General features: G+C 45.2%; 1 protein-coding gene across 1 annotated transcript in view; it reads right to left on the bottom strand.

The window, feature by feature from the left end:
- Nucleotides 1–5627: 5627 nt before the first annotated feature.
- LOC143277851 (uncharacterized) overlaps nt 5628–14829 on the bottom strand; it is a 29288-nt gene continuing 20086 nt past the window's right edge. Inside the window, exons 9-11 of the mRNA XM_076582778.1 lie at nt 11302–11338; nt 9139–9322; nt 5628–5682 (exon numbers count right to left, since the gene is read on the bottom strand). Of these exons, the coding sequence (XP_076438893.1) occupies nt 9194–9322; nt 11302–11338 (166 nt within the window). The 3' untranslated portion in view covers nt 5628–5682; nt 9139–9193. The remainder of the gene's footprint in view (nt 5683–9138; nt 9323–11301; nt 11339–14829) is intronic.

Here is a 14829-nt window from a genome sequence, read left to right as displayed (position 1 = left end):
TGTTGGACAGCTGGGTGTTATTCTGGTATCAGCGTTAATAGCTCGGACTTCGCCTCGAGTCGTGCTGTTCACCGTCATTTTCTTTTGCTGCCTGTGTTGACTGTCTGTCTACCTGTCCCTCTGTGTCTTCAATGCCGTTGATTTTATTATTCGAATAATGTTCATGATTTTATTCGTTCAGTCAATCTCTCATCCACTGCTGTCGATCTCTCTGAATACAATCTTCAACAGACCATCTCTCTGTTTCTCTTTCTCTGTCTTTCTGTCTCTCTCGCAGACTGTCGTGCGGGCGCTCTTCTGTGTGTATCAATGAGCCAGTGTGCATGCGCGCGCGTGTGTGTGTGTTCGATCGGTCCATATATTTATTAATTCCGTCCACTGATACACACGCAGGCACACACATACGCGCACACATAATTTTTCTCTCTCGTTCCCATGCACGTGCGCGAGCACACACAGAGATATGCACACACTCACTCACTCACTAACACACTCTCTTTTTCTCTTTTAATGTGTCTGTCTGTCTGTCTATCTATCTATCTCTCTCTCTCACACACACACACACACACACACAAGCGTACACCCACCTACTCTCAACCACACACGAACTCATACACGCGGACACACCTGCACACACACACACACACACATCTCTTCTCTTCTTCATCTCCTCCTCCTCGTCATCATCGCCACTGTCACTGTCATCATTATCGTTATTATCATTATCATTTTCGCTTTCCATCGCATTGTAACTTTCTCGAAAACCAGTGATATCCGGGAATCAAGACAAGGGAATGCACCGATACTGTCTTTCGAGTTGGATGCTTGAAGCATTGGCCTCCCTTGGAAAGGTTGTCGTCACCCGAGTGTGTGTGTGGTGAGTCACCGTGGTTTGTCTTCGCAGCATTCGCTGCGCGGGTGGATGTATGATCAACAGTAACGCTAGGTTTTTTTTGTTTTTTTGTTGTTGTTGAGAAATCAGTGGATGCGTAAAATTTCTGCAAATGAACAGGATAGTCTCACCATCCTTGGAAGGCTCTTTCCCACTTCTTTTCTTTTTTTTTCTTTCTTTCTTTTCTCTCTCTCTGTTTGTTGTTTTTTTTGTTGTTGTTCCTTCCGTCATCATTTTTCTCCTTTCTGTTATCTTTTCTTTTTCTTTTCTTCTCTCATCTCTTTATTCTTTTTTATTCTCTCTCTCTCTCTCTCTCTTTCTTCCCCCTGTAATCTGTCTTCTTACCACTTGTCATGCTCAAACATTGTCAAGGCCATGCAACATATAAAATCACATACAGGGTAGTTTCATGCACAATGTCTGAAAAAGGCGAGGTAGACACGATCTCATTCTCTCTCTCGTCTCTCTCTCTGTGGAGGCATTAACTTTACGGAACGTCTTTAAATGTACACATTTAAATTGACCACTTGAGTTTTTTTATGGATCCGTACAAGTGCTCGGGTATCTTGGTAGACATAGATCACATCTTACGTAATTAACTGCGTGCAGTTTCAAGAGAACTGTGTGTGTGGATCTGACTGATGATTGGTTTGGATACTCAAACAGCGCCTGTCTTCAGTCACAGACCAAACTCCGAGCGCCACTTAACAGAAAACTTGAAAAGATGAATAAATAAAAATAAGGAGTCATTTGCACAACAGGCTGCCTACCTGGGTATGTTTGTGCACAGTGACGAGACTGTATGAATGTTTGCTTTATTCTCTTTCACTTTCCTTCTTTCTTCTTTTTTTTCATACGGCTTTCTGTGTTCATGTACTGATGCCGTGATTGTTCTTCCGTGCTTCATTTTCGTTTTGCCCCTTCACTGCACACACACACACACACACACACAGAGTCACACACACACACACACACAGAGTCACACACACACACAGAGTCACACACACACACACACACACACAGAGTCACACACACACAGACACACACAGAGTCACACACACACAGACACACACAAGACACAGACACACACACACACAATTTAAATCTCCTCCCACTCCCACATCTCCCTCCCCACCCACCCCCTCCCTCTCCCCAATTCAGTGTCACTCGTGCATTCAGTTGGAAAGCCGTGAAACTGAAGACCGTTTCACACAAACGTACTCATTCACAAACAAGGCAACGTCCTTTGGAAAAAGCGCTGAAAAGATAGCTTGGAACAGAACTTCCTTCAGCACAAAGTAAGGTCATTTCGTCAATGAAGGACTCTCGGACCGCCCTTTACGGGCAGTGTCTTGTACTTAATTAATCCTGGTAATGGCTGCCGAATCATTCTTTTATGTTTTTAAAATCATATAACCATATTGCTGTGGATTCTGCGCCACATAACACACTTAGAATGAGAACATGGCCTGGTGAGGATTCATCCCATTCAAGCTACTGGCAGACACTGCTGTCGCCTGTGCTTGTGTTGTTTCTGTTGTGAAACAGAAAGCCCGACTAAGCGCGTTAGTATTAGTATTTCTTTTTATCACAACAGATTTCTCTGTGTGAAATTCGGGCTGCTCTCCACAGGGAGAGCGCGTCGCTACATTACAGCGCCACCCATTTTTTTTTGTATTTTTTCCTGCGTGCAGTTTTATTTGTTCTGGTTTTTTTTCTATCGAAGTGGATTTTTCTACAGAATTTTGCCAGGAACAACCCTTTTGTGGAAGTGGCGACAACCACGTCAGCGTGTTCTCTGACCGCCGATGACTTGTCTCCCTTGGATCGCCAGTTGACACAGGTGTATTTAATTTTGTTTCACCATGTCATTGTTACTGCTATGCTCTAACCAACCCCCCCCCCCCCTCGCCCCCCCCAGTTCCCAGTTCAGGCTCAACTAGTCAGATACAGAGCCGTATTGTAAATCTAAGTTGTGATCTGTGCACTTGTCTATTCCTATTGCATTGTACCAGACTGATGATTACATTTGGCCTTTTATTTCATTTTATTTCCCCCCCATTTGTATTATCCTCCCTTTTGTTTCTTCTTTTTAAATTATCTTCGCTCTTCCTCTGTGGCCATCATCCTGTTATTGTCGTTTCCTTGTTTCTCTATGACTCAAAAGAGTTCATGGGAATAAACAAACTGTGAAACAGTGATGGGGCGTCGCTGTGTGAAGACAGGAGACGGCGATTGCTTTCTCTAGTTTTCAATCAAGGCTGCTAGGTGGGTTTTCTTACTCACTCAGTACGGCCGGTCCTCTCTTCTCCTCTACACGGACCCCTCGGATGTCCAGTGGGTGTCTCAATGACCCAACCTTTAGCTTCTGTCGTAAGAATTGTGGTATTCTTTGTCAACATTCACCTCTTCAGTAGAAGAGCCTTCCGCTTGCAATATTTTGATGGTGGTAATTGGGGTGAAATGCTGTTAACGTTGTCTCTTTCGCCGTTCGTATGGAGAGAGTTAAAAAAAGTGAAGTACAGTGCATTAGAGCTGCTTCATTTTAGCCATTACTGAAGTGTCCTTTGAACGGTCCTTTACTTCCTGTTGTTCACCAAGACCTCCACAGTCATCTGCAGACAATACACCCCTCACCAAGGCCTCTAGTCATCTGCAGACAATACATCCCACACCAAGGTCTCTACAGTCATCTGCAGACAATACATCCCTCACCAAGACCTCCAGTCATCTGCAGACAATACATCCCTCACCAAGACCTCCACAGTCATCTGCAGACAATACATCCCTCACCAAGACCTCCACAGTCATCTGCAGACAATACATCCCTCACCAAGGCCTCTAAAGTCATCTGCAGACAATGCATCCCTCACCAAGGTCTCCACAGTCATCTGCAGATGATACATCCCTCACCAAGGTCTCTACAGTCATCTGCAGACAATACATCCCTCACCAAGGCCTCTACAGTCATCTGCAGACAATACATCCCTCACCAAGGTCTCTACAGTCATCTGCAGACAATACATCCCTCACCAAGGCCTCTACAGTCATCTGCAGACAATACATCCCTCACCAAGGTCTCTACAGTCATCTGCAGACAATACATCCCTCACCAAGGTCTACAGTCATCTGCAGACAATACATCCCTCACCAAGGTCTACAGTCATCTGCAGACAATACATCCCTCACCAAGACCTCTACAGTCATCTGCAGACAATACACCCCTCACCAAGGTCTACAGTCATCTGCAGACAAGACATCCCTCACCAAGACCTCTACAGTCATCTGCAGACAATACACCCCTCACCAAAGCCTCCATCACTTGAGTTTTTGGTTCTGTCTGCAGACAACATGTCCCTGGCCAAGTCTTTTCTTCCTCTGACACTCCTCATCAAACCAATCATTGCATTTCTTCTGCTCTCTACCTACTGTTCTTCCTCTGACACTCCTCATCAAACCAATCATTGCATTTCTTCTGTCCTCTGCCTACTGTTCTTCCTTTGACACTCCTCATCAAACCAATCATTGCATTTCTTCTGCCCTCTGCCCACTGTTCTTCCTCTGACAGTCCTCATCAAACCAATCATTGCATTTCTTCTGTCCTCTGCCTACTGTTCTTCCTTTGACACTCCTCATCAAACCAATCATTGCATTTCTTCTGTCCTCTACCCACTGTTCTTCCTTTGACACTCCTCATCAAACCAATCATTGCATTTCTTCTGCCCTCTACCCACTGTTCTTCCTTTGACACTCCTCATCAAACCAATCATTGCATTTCTTCTGTCCTCTACCCACTGTTCTTCCTCTGACACTCCTCATCAAACCAATCATTGCATTTCTTCTGCCCTCTGCCTACTGTTCTTCCTCTGACACTCCTCATCAAACCAATCATTGCATTTCTTCTGTCCTCTGCCCACTGTTCTTCCTTTGACAGTCCTCATCAAACCAATCATTGCATTTCTTCTGTCCTCTGCCCACTGTTCTTCCTCTGACAGTCCTCATCAAACCAATCATTGCATTTCTTCTGCCCTCTGCCCACTGTTCTTCCTTTGACACTCCTCATCAAACCAGTTATTGCATTTCTTCTGTCCTCTGCCCACCGTTCCAATCGCGCAGTCAGCTGCTCCATATGGTGCACATGAAAACAGTTCAACACAGGCGTTCACATCAACAGTTAACATGTCAAAAGCATTCTGTAAACACTCCTTAAACTGACAACTGTCCAGCTCATACTTACATACATGCACATTATCCTCAGACCACGCTATCCATAATTCTCCATTTTTAATTGAAACAGATTATTTCTAGCACTCAATCCATTTCTAAAGGACCATTCGACTGGTAAATGCCATGAAAATACAGGGTCACCAATACATTATCTACAACTATCTAATAAACAGTCTGGAACAAGAAACTAATCAATGACACTAAACCCATGCGGAGAAACAGACATAAAAATCACTGTCTCCTTCTCCATTGCAAATCCATTCAAAATTACAAGTTCAAACAAAAAGCAAAAGTCAACAGGGATATCCCCAAATTATTTATAGTAACATCCTTCGAACAATGTACATGGTCCTTCACATTTTCCCATCCCAGATCAAAAAGATTGATACCCACATCTTCAATTTTGGACTGCTCACAACCTGTTCGTGCGTTCCAATCTCCACAGACAATAACATACGCATCTTCATCTTGCATGACATGCAGCAAATGTTCTTCCAAAATCAGTACCTCATCGTTTAATTCTGTTTTATTGTACAGTGGTCCTCCTTTGGGTATTACGTAAGCTGAAACAAAGAGTACATCTTTATTAACATTTAAAACTCGTCTTTCAACTTACAGCATTCACACAGTTTAAAGAAATTTCTTTCTTCTTCTTCTTCTTCATTCGTGGGCTGTAACTCCCACGTTCACTTGTATGCAAATGAGTGGGCTTTTACGTGTATGACCGGTTTTACCCCGCCATATAGGCAGCCATACTCCACTTTCGGGGATGTGCATGCTGGGTATGTTCTTGTTTCCATAACCCACCAAACACTGACATGGATTACAGGATCTTTAACGTGCATATCTGATCTTCTGCTTGCATATACACACGAAGGGGTTCAGGCACTAGCAGGTCTGCACATTATGTTGACCTGGGAGATCGTAAAAATCTCCACCCTTTACCCACCAGGTGCCGTTACCGAGATTTGAACCCAGGACCCTCAGAATGAAAGTCCAACGCTTTAACCACTCGGCTATTGTGCCCGTCGAAATTTCTTTCAGAAATTGTTTCAGAGTATTTTTCATTTACACGACTCCTCCCCCCGCCCCACACCCGATTATCTCCCTTGGTGTGACATCTTCTTTGCAGGAGCAGAAAACTTTAGAAACTCTGGAAAATTGTAACTGTAATCAAAGGACGGGTCAAGAAATGTTTCAGTTAGATGAACAAAATGAAAAGCGTTGACATAGTTTATAAATGAGACATCAGTCAATTTAGTATAAAGATTCTCCATGTTATAATTCAAGTCTAATAATTAGGACATGGCATTTTCTATGGCATTTAATATGACCACGACAATATAATCCATCACAAGTTTTACCACACACTCCACTGGTATTTGCAAATGTTTTTACCTTTGCACATTTTCAGTATACTCATATGTTTCCAGTTCTTCAAATGGGTAAACAATGTAATCATTTGAAGAAAAGATTCACAGAAATATATACAAACTGAAGAAAAAACTCACAAAAACATATATCAATTGAAGAAAAGATTCACAAACTATATGCAAAAGATTCGCAAAAATATATATCATATTTTGATGAACCGATTTGCAAAGTATACACCAACTGAAGAAGATTCATAACAGGAAATATCAACTGAATCACCAAAAGCAGCAACCACTACTATTTGTTGTAATACAATGAATCGATTCTAGTCCCAGTAGAAGAAAAACCAGCTAACATAACAAAAACAAGAAAATCATGCAATGTCAAGCCTAAAAATTAGACGTGTTAGAAGTGATGACGTTGCATACAAGCCAACAACATGGCTAGGACCTGATGCAGCTAAAAAAATGCATTGAGAAAGTATTACAGTTTGTTAAGAAAGAGCTAAAGAACCGCACGAAACTGATCAGTACCCCAAAAGAAAAAGATGACTTTCACAATGTAGGCACTTGTCATGTATGTGACAAGCCTCGAGGTATTTGTATTTGTATTTCTTTTTATCACATCAGATTTCTCTGTGTGAAATTCGGGCTGCTCTCCCCAGGGAGAGCGCGTCACTACACTACAGCGCCACCCATTATTTTGTATTTTTTCCTGCGTGTAGTTTTATTTGTTTTTCCTATCGAAGTGGATTTTTCTACAGAATTTTGCCAGGAACAACGCTTTTGTTGCCGTGGGTTCTTTTACGTGCGCTAAATGCATGCTGCACACGGGACCTGGGTTTATCTTCTCATCCGAATGACTAGCGTCCAGACCACCACTCAAGGTCTAGTGGAGGGGGAGAAAATATCGGTGGCTGAACCATGATTTGAACCAGCGCACTCAGATTCTCTTGCTTCCAAGGCGGACGCGTTACCTCTAGGCCATCACTCCACTATTGACAGAGTCAGAGTCCACGCCCACATCACATGCTGATACAGAGGACCAGCACATAACGAATGCAACCTAAACCTACGGATCAAAGCCGAACAAGTAGAACTGCCAATCTTTGCACATATAATAAGCATGGCCATGATTCACATCAGCTAAATCAAGAGCTTGGCAACACGGACTTCGGTAAAATCACATGCATTGCAAAAAATATGGAAAAATACATCTCATCCAGCTGTTGTAAGTTTAACGTTTGTGGACAGTCAACAGTTCTTGTTAACATCATGGGGGAAAAAACCCAAAACACCAATGCTCAAGGCAAAGAAAACACCTCCACCACACAAGACATTATTTCAAATACTATGACAAGTTTCAGCTGGTAATGCACAAGAGTGTATTTCTCTGTGAATACACTGAAAGCTTTGACAGACTCCAGGAAACAAAGTTACCACCACTGACAGCTTTGACAGACTCCAGGAAACAAAGTTACCACCACTGACAGCTTTGACAGACTCCAGGAAACAAAGTTACCACCACTGACAGCTTTGACAGACTCCAGGAAACAAAGTTACCACCACTGACAGCTTTGACAGACTCCAGGAAACAAAGTTACCACCACTGACAGCTTTGACAGACTCCAGGAAACAAAGTTACCACCACTGACAGCTTTGACAGACTCCAGGAAACAAAGTTACCACCACTGACAGCTTTGACAGACTCCAGGAAACAAAGTTACCACCACTGACAGCTTTGACAGACTCCAGGAAACAAAGTTACCACCACTGACAGCTTTGACAGACTCATGGAAACAAAGTTACCACCACTGACAGCTTTGACAGACTCAAGGAAACAAAGTTACCACCACTGACAACTTTGACAGACTCTAGGAAACAAAGTTACCACCACTGACAGCTTTGACAGACTCAAGGAAACAAAGTTACCACCACTGACAGCTTTGACAGACTCTAGGAAACAAAGTTACCACCCCAAAAACGAGTTCTCTAGTACTCTCACTCTCTCTCTCACTCTCTTTCCATCTCTCTCTCTCTTTCCATCTCTCTCACTCTCTCTTCTCTTTCACTCTCTCTTTCCATCTCTCTCTCTCACTCTCTTTCCATCTCTCTCTCTCTTTCCATCTCTCTCTCTCTCTCTCTCTCTCTCTTTCCATCTCTCTGACTCACTCTTTCCATCTCTCTCTCTCTCTCTCTCACTCTCTCTTTCCATCTCTCTCTCTCTCACTCACTCTCTCTCCATCTCTCTCTCTCTCTTTCCATCTCTCTCACTCTCTCTTTCCATCTCTCTCTCTCTCTCACTCTCTCTTTCCATCTCTCTCACTCACTCTCTCTCCATCTCTCTCTTTCCATCTCTCTCACTCACTCTTTCCATCTCTCTCTCTCTCTCTCTCTCACTCTCTCTTTCCATCTCTCTCTCTCTCTCTCTCACTCACTCTCTCTCCATCTCTCTCTTTCCATCTCTCTCACTCTCTCTTTCCATCTCTCTCTCTCTCTCACTCTCTCTTTCCATCTCTCTCACTCTCTCTTTCCATCTCTCTCTCTCTCTCTCACTCACTCTCTCTCCATCTCTCTCTTTCCATCTCTCTCACTCTCTCTTTCCATCTCTCTCTCTCTCTCTCTCTCTCTCTCTCCCATACGTACTGCACACACTGAAGCAGATTTTTGTTTCGTTGTTGTTCTCCTCATGCAAAGCGATTCACTCGGTTTTCTGCTTGGAGTCGCTCCCCCCTGTCAGGCAGCAGAAGAGAGAGGTGAGGACGATGGTGAGGGCCCCCCCCACAGTCACCACCAAGGCGAAGGTTCGATTCTCTCCTTCCAGCTGCGTCTGTGCACACCAGTAACAACACTGTTCAGTTCACTGTCAGCACACTACAGTCACTGAACTGTTGTTAATTCACTGTTAATTTCACTGTCAGCACACAACAGTCACTAAACTGTTGTTAACTTCACTGTTCAATTCACTGTCAGCACATAACAGTCACTAAACTGTTGTTAACTTCACTGTTCAATTCACTGTCAGCACACAACAGTCACTAAACTGTTGTTAACTTCACTGTTCAATTCACTGTCAGCACACTACAGTCACTAAACTGTTGTTAATTCACTGTTAAGTTCACTGTCAGCACACAACAGTCACTAAACTGTTGTTAACTTCACTGTTCAATTCACTGTCAGCACACTACAGTCACTAAACTGTTGTTAACTTCACTGTTCAATTCACTGTCAGCACACAACAGTCACTAAACTGTTGTTAACTTCACTGTTCAATTCACTGTCAGCACACTACAGTCACTAAACTGTTGTTAACTTCACTGTTCAATTCACTGTCAGCACACAACAGTCACTAAACTGTTGTTACCTTCACTGTTAACTTCCCAAACAGAAAACTTGTGGCAACTACAGTATAAGTTAAAAACATCAGAAATACACATGCATTCAAACATCACACACCACGCACAAACAAGAGTGTAGACAGAAAAAGAAACACACACACACACACACACACACACACACACACACACACACACACACACAGAGCCAGCAGTGAATGAAGAACATCAGTCAATAACATGACGGCCAGAATGGAAGGTGTGTTTGGAGAAAATGTTCAAACTGAACTGAGTGACCAACTGAGAATGGCACTTTGCAAAGCTGGATGAAAGAGTGTTGACTGTGCCATCTAAAACAAAGGTGGATGAAATACAGTGTTGACTGTGCCATCTAAAACAAAGGTGGATGAAATACAGTGTTGACTGTGCCATCTAAAACAAAGGTGGATGAAATACAGTGTTGACTGTGCCATCTAAAACAAAGGTGTATGAAAGACAGTGTTGACTGTGCCATCTAAAACAACGGTGGATGAAATACAGTGTTGACTGTGCCATCTAAAACAAAGGTGGATGAAAGAGTGTTGACAGTGCCGTCTAAAACAAAGGTGGATGAAAGAGTGTTGACTTTGCCATCTAAAACAAAGGTGGATGAAAGAGTGTTGACTGTGCCATCTAAAACAAAGGTGGATGAAAGACAGTGTTGACTGTGCCATCTAAAACAAAGGTGGATGAAAGACAGTGTTGACTGTGCCATCTAAAACAAAGGTGGATGAAATACAGTGTTGACTGTGCCATCTAAAACAACGGTGGATGAAATACAGTGTTGACTGTGCCATCTAAAACAAAGGTGGATGAAATACAGTGTTGACTGTGCCATCTAAAACAAAGGTGGATGAAAGACAGTGTTGACAGTGCCGTCTAAAACAAAGGTGGATGAAAGAGTGTTGACTGTGCCATCTAAAACAAAGGTGGATGAAAGAGTGTTGACTGTGCCATCTAAAACAAAGGTGGATGAAAGACAGTGTTGACTGTGCCATCTAAAACAAAGGTGGATGAAAGACAGTGTTGACTGTGCCATCTAAAACAAAGGTGGATGAAATACAGTGTTGACTGTGCCATCTAAAACAAAGGTGGATGAAAGACAGTGTTGACTGTGCCATCTAAAACAAAGGTGGATGAAAGACAGTGTTGACTGTGCCATCTAAATCAAAGGTGGATGAAATACAGTGTTGACTGTGCCATCTAAAACAAAGGTGGATAAAGACAGTGTTGACTGTGCCATCTAAATCAAAGGTGGATGAAATACAGTGTTGACTGTGCCATCTAAAACAAAGGTGGATGAAAGACAGTGTTGACTGTGCCATCTAAAACGGACATCATTTTCTCCAGCCAAGACAGCAGAAAGATTGCCAACTGGGATTCTGTGTGCGATCTTAAACGCACATTATTTTCTTCTGCAAGTCATACAGCGTACCTTGAGATAAAGCGCAATGGCCTCTGTCAACTCGTCGCTGAAACAAAGGACAAAAACACAGTGTTTCTAGTTTCACACAATGTTTACCACCTTCTTCTAACATGAAAAGCCAAGAATGAAAATGTCATTTTCCTGTAATGTAAAATGCTGCAGCTAACTGTCGTGCACTACACTAACGATGGGTCAGGTCAGGGGCATAGCCCTTGCTACTGGTACCATGTAACCCAGTACTGCCTGCCGCATGTGAAGGTGTGTCAGGTCAGGGGCATAGCCCTTGCTACTGGTACCATGTAACCCAGTACTGCCTGCTGCATGTGAAGGTGTGTCAGGTCAGGGGCATAGCCCTTGCTACTGGTACCATGTAACCCAGTTCTACCTGCTGCATGTGAAGGTGTGTCAGGTCAGGGGCATAGCCCTTGCTACTGGTACCATGTAACCCAGTACTACCTGCTGCATGTGAAGGTGTGTCAGGTCAGGGGCATAGCCCTTGCTACTGGTACCATGTAACCCAGTACTACCTGCTGCATGTGAAGTCTCCCAACAACGGACCAGGCGGAGGAAGAAACCTTTCCCAACAGCTGTGAAGGCAGAAGAGGATGACCAAAGGGCAGGGGGAGCTCTTAACCTTGGCTGGAAGTCCTCCTAGGAGACGGAACTCCGAAGAAAAAACTTGCACCTGCCGAGGCCATTCTACACGTGGCAGTATCTGCACCTGTGGGACTGTGAGTGTCGGTAGGCGAGAGAGTGGGGAAGGGACTGCACAACTCCTCTTCACTAAAAACAAAAGTCACCTGTGCTGGTCAGGCAACCAGGCTAATGTTGGAACGACGAGCTAGCCCTTCAACACCCAGCTTTCCCAAGTCCTGTCGCGATGGAGAAGTCGTAACAGGGACAGGAGAGGATGCTGCTGGCAGTTCCTAGTCACGACTCTGCACGCAGGCGGCTGTGGGGTGATGGTCATCCGCCGTAGACTGGGGCAGATGCAGCGCCCGTATCCTCCCACAGTGTCAACAGAAGAAAAGAACCAGGAGTCATGCCATGACTCTGGGTGCCTGGAATGTTCGCACCCTCTTAGACAGAGACGACAGACCAGAAAGACGCATAGCGCTCATTGCTAGAATGTGTGACCACTACCAGATGGACATAGCAGCCCTGAGCGTAACCAGGTTTGCCGGTGAAACCCAGCTGGAGGAAGTTGGAGGGGGCTACACTTTCTACTGCATTGGGAAGCCAGATGGCACCCCAAGAACCTCAGGCGTGGGCTTTGCCATACAAACCAAGCTTGCGCGACAGCTTGATAGCCCTCCACTTGGGATAAACGATAGACTGATGACCCTGCGTCTGAAGCTGTCCAAGGATCGATTCTCCACAGTCATCAGCTGCTATGCCCCAACAATGACCAACCCTGATGACATCAAAGAAGCTTTCTACGAGGAGCTCAGCCACACCATTTCAGCGGTAGACAGAAAGGGCAGACTGATCATCCTTGGGGATTTCAATGCCCGCGTCGGCGTGGACTTCTCCTCGTGGCCAAAAGTCCTAGGACAGCACAGCACTGGCAAGTGCAACTCCAACAGACTGCTTTTGCTCTCACTCGGTGCGCAGCATGGACTGACCATTACCAACACCCTCTTCCAAAAAGCGGACAAGTACAAGAACACGTGGATGCACCCCCGCTCCAAGCAATGGCACGTGCTGGACTATGTGATTGTCCGGCAGAGCGACAGAGGTGATGTTTCCAGTACACGCTGCATGAGAGGAGCAGTCTGTTGGTCGGACCATCGCCTGGTACGCAGCAAGATGAACACCAGACTTGCACGCAAGCTCCAAACAGCCAGACAGAAACCCCCTTGGAAGCTGAACATCCACTGCTTCCCTATCACCAAGGACGTGCTGTAGCAGCAAATCCAAGCAGCTCTCCAAGAAATTCCTGCATCGACTGATGTAGAAGAGGTATGGAGCACCTTCAGAGGCGCTGTGTACACAGCAGCAGCTGACACAGTCGGCTTTGTACAGAAAAGCCGCAAAGACTGGTTTGACGAGAACGACTCTGGAATCTCCAAGCTCCTGAACACACTGCATATACAGCATCAGGATCACATTTCCGATAAAGACTGCCAAAGGAAGGAGAACCAGTTCTTGCAAACCAAGCAACTCATACAGAAGAGGCTGCGTGAGATGAAGAACACCTGGTGGGAGAGAAAGTCCAAAGAGCTTCAGCCCACAACTGATGCTCATGACATGAAGACCTTCCATGATGGTCTCCGAGCTGTGTATGAGCTGAGAGTCATAGGATTAATCCCTGTCTGAGCCTTGGACCAGACCACCCTCCTGACAGACAAGAAAGACATCCTTGCCCGCTGGACAGAGCACTTCAACACCCTCCTCAACAGGGACTCATCCGTATCTGACGAGGCAATTGCAGCCCTCCCACAGCTACCAGTCAGTGACTCGCTAGCTGCCCCTCCCACCAAGGTCGAGACCCGGAAGGCCCTGAAGCTGACAACGTCAGGAAAAGCACCAGGAGCAGATGGAATCCAGGCCGACATCTACAAGTATGGAGGCGAGGTGCTGACAGACAAGCTGACCGCCCTGTTCCAGTCTATCTGGGAGAGAGGGGAGGTCCCCCAGGATTTCAAGGATGCTTCAATTGTCCACATTTACAAACAGAAGGGAGACAACACATCCTGCGATAACCACCGTGGAATCTCTCTCCTCTGCATCGCTGGCAAGACCTTCGCCTGCATCATACTGAACAGACTGGTTGAACATGTCTCCAACACAGTCATCCCTGAAGCACAGTGCGGCTTCCACTCAGGCAGGGGAACATGTTACATGGTGTTTGCCGTACGCCAGATGCAAGAGAAGTGCCGTGAGCAGAACAAGGAGCTCCATATGGTCTTTGTAGACCTGACTAAGGCCTTCGACACGTTGAACCGCCGTGGTCTGTGGAAGATTCTCCTAAAGTTCGGTTGCCCAGAGAGCCTGATCCAGCTGATTGCATCATTCCACGATGGCATGCAGGTGAGAGTACAGGAAAATACTGACATGTCGGATCCATTCCCTGTGGTAAATGGAGTGAAGCAGGGCTGCGTCTTGGCACCCACACTGTTCTCCATTCTCTTCTCTGCTATGCTGATTGACGCCTTCCAAGACTGTGACCGGGGCATCTACATTCAGTTTCGCACAGATGGCAAACTTTTCAACTTGCAGCGACTCCATGCCAGGTCCATGTTGTTTGAGGCACTGTTGAGAGAGTTCCTCTTCACTGATGACTGTGCGCTTGCTGCACACACCCATGAGGACATGCAGTTCATTATGGACAGGTTCTCAACCTCCTGCAGGTGCTTTGGACTCACCATCAGCCTCAGCAAGACTGAGTCCATGTACCACCCAGCTAGCTCACAGAACACCAGAGCCTCCCCCCACCTGTAATCAAGATCGATGACACAGAGATCAAGTCAGTCGACGAGTTTTGCTACCTGGGCAGCACCCTATGCAGCAACGGAGCCCTTGATGCAGAAGTGA

Source organism: Babylonia areolata, chromosome 35 (assembly GCF_041734735.1).
Source record: "Babylonia areolata isolate BAREFJ2019XMU chromosome 35, ASM4173473v1, whole genome shotgun sequence".
In the NCBI taxonomy this organism is placed as follows: Eukaryota; Metazoa; Mollusca; class Gastropoda; order Neogastropoda; family Buccinidae; genus Babylonia; species Babylonia areolata.
This window is presented reverse-complemented; position numbering and strand designations above follow the sequence as displayed.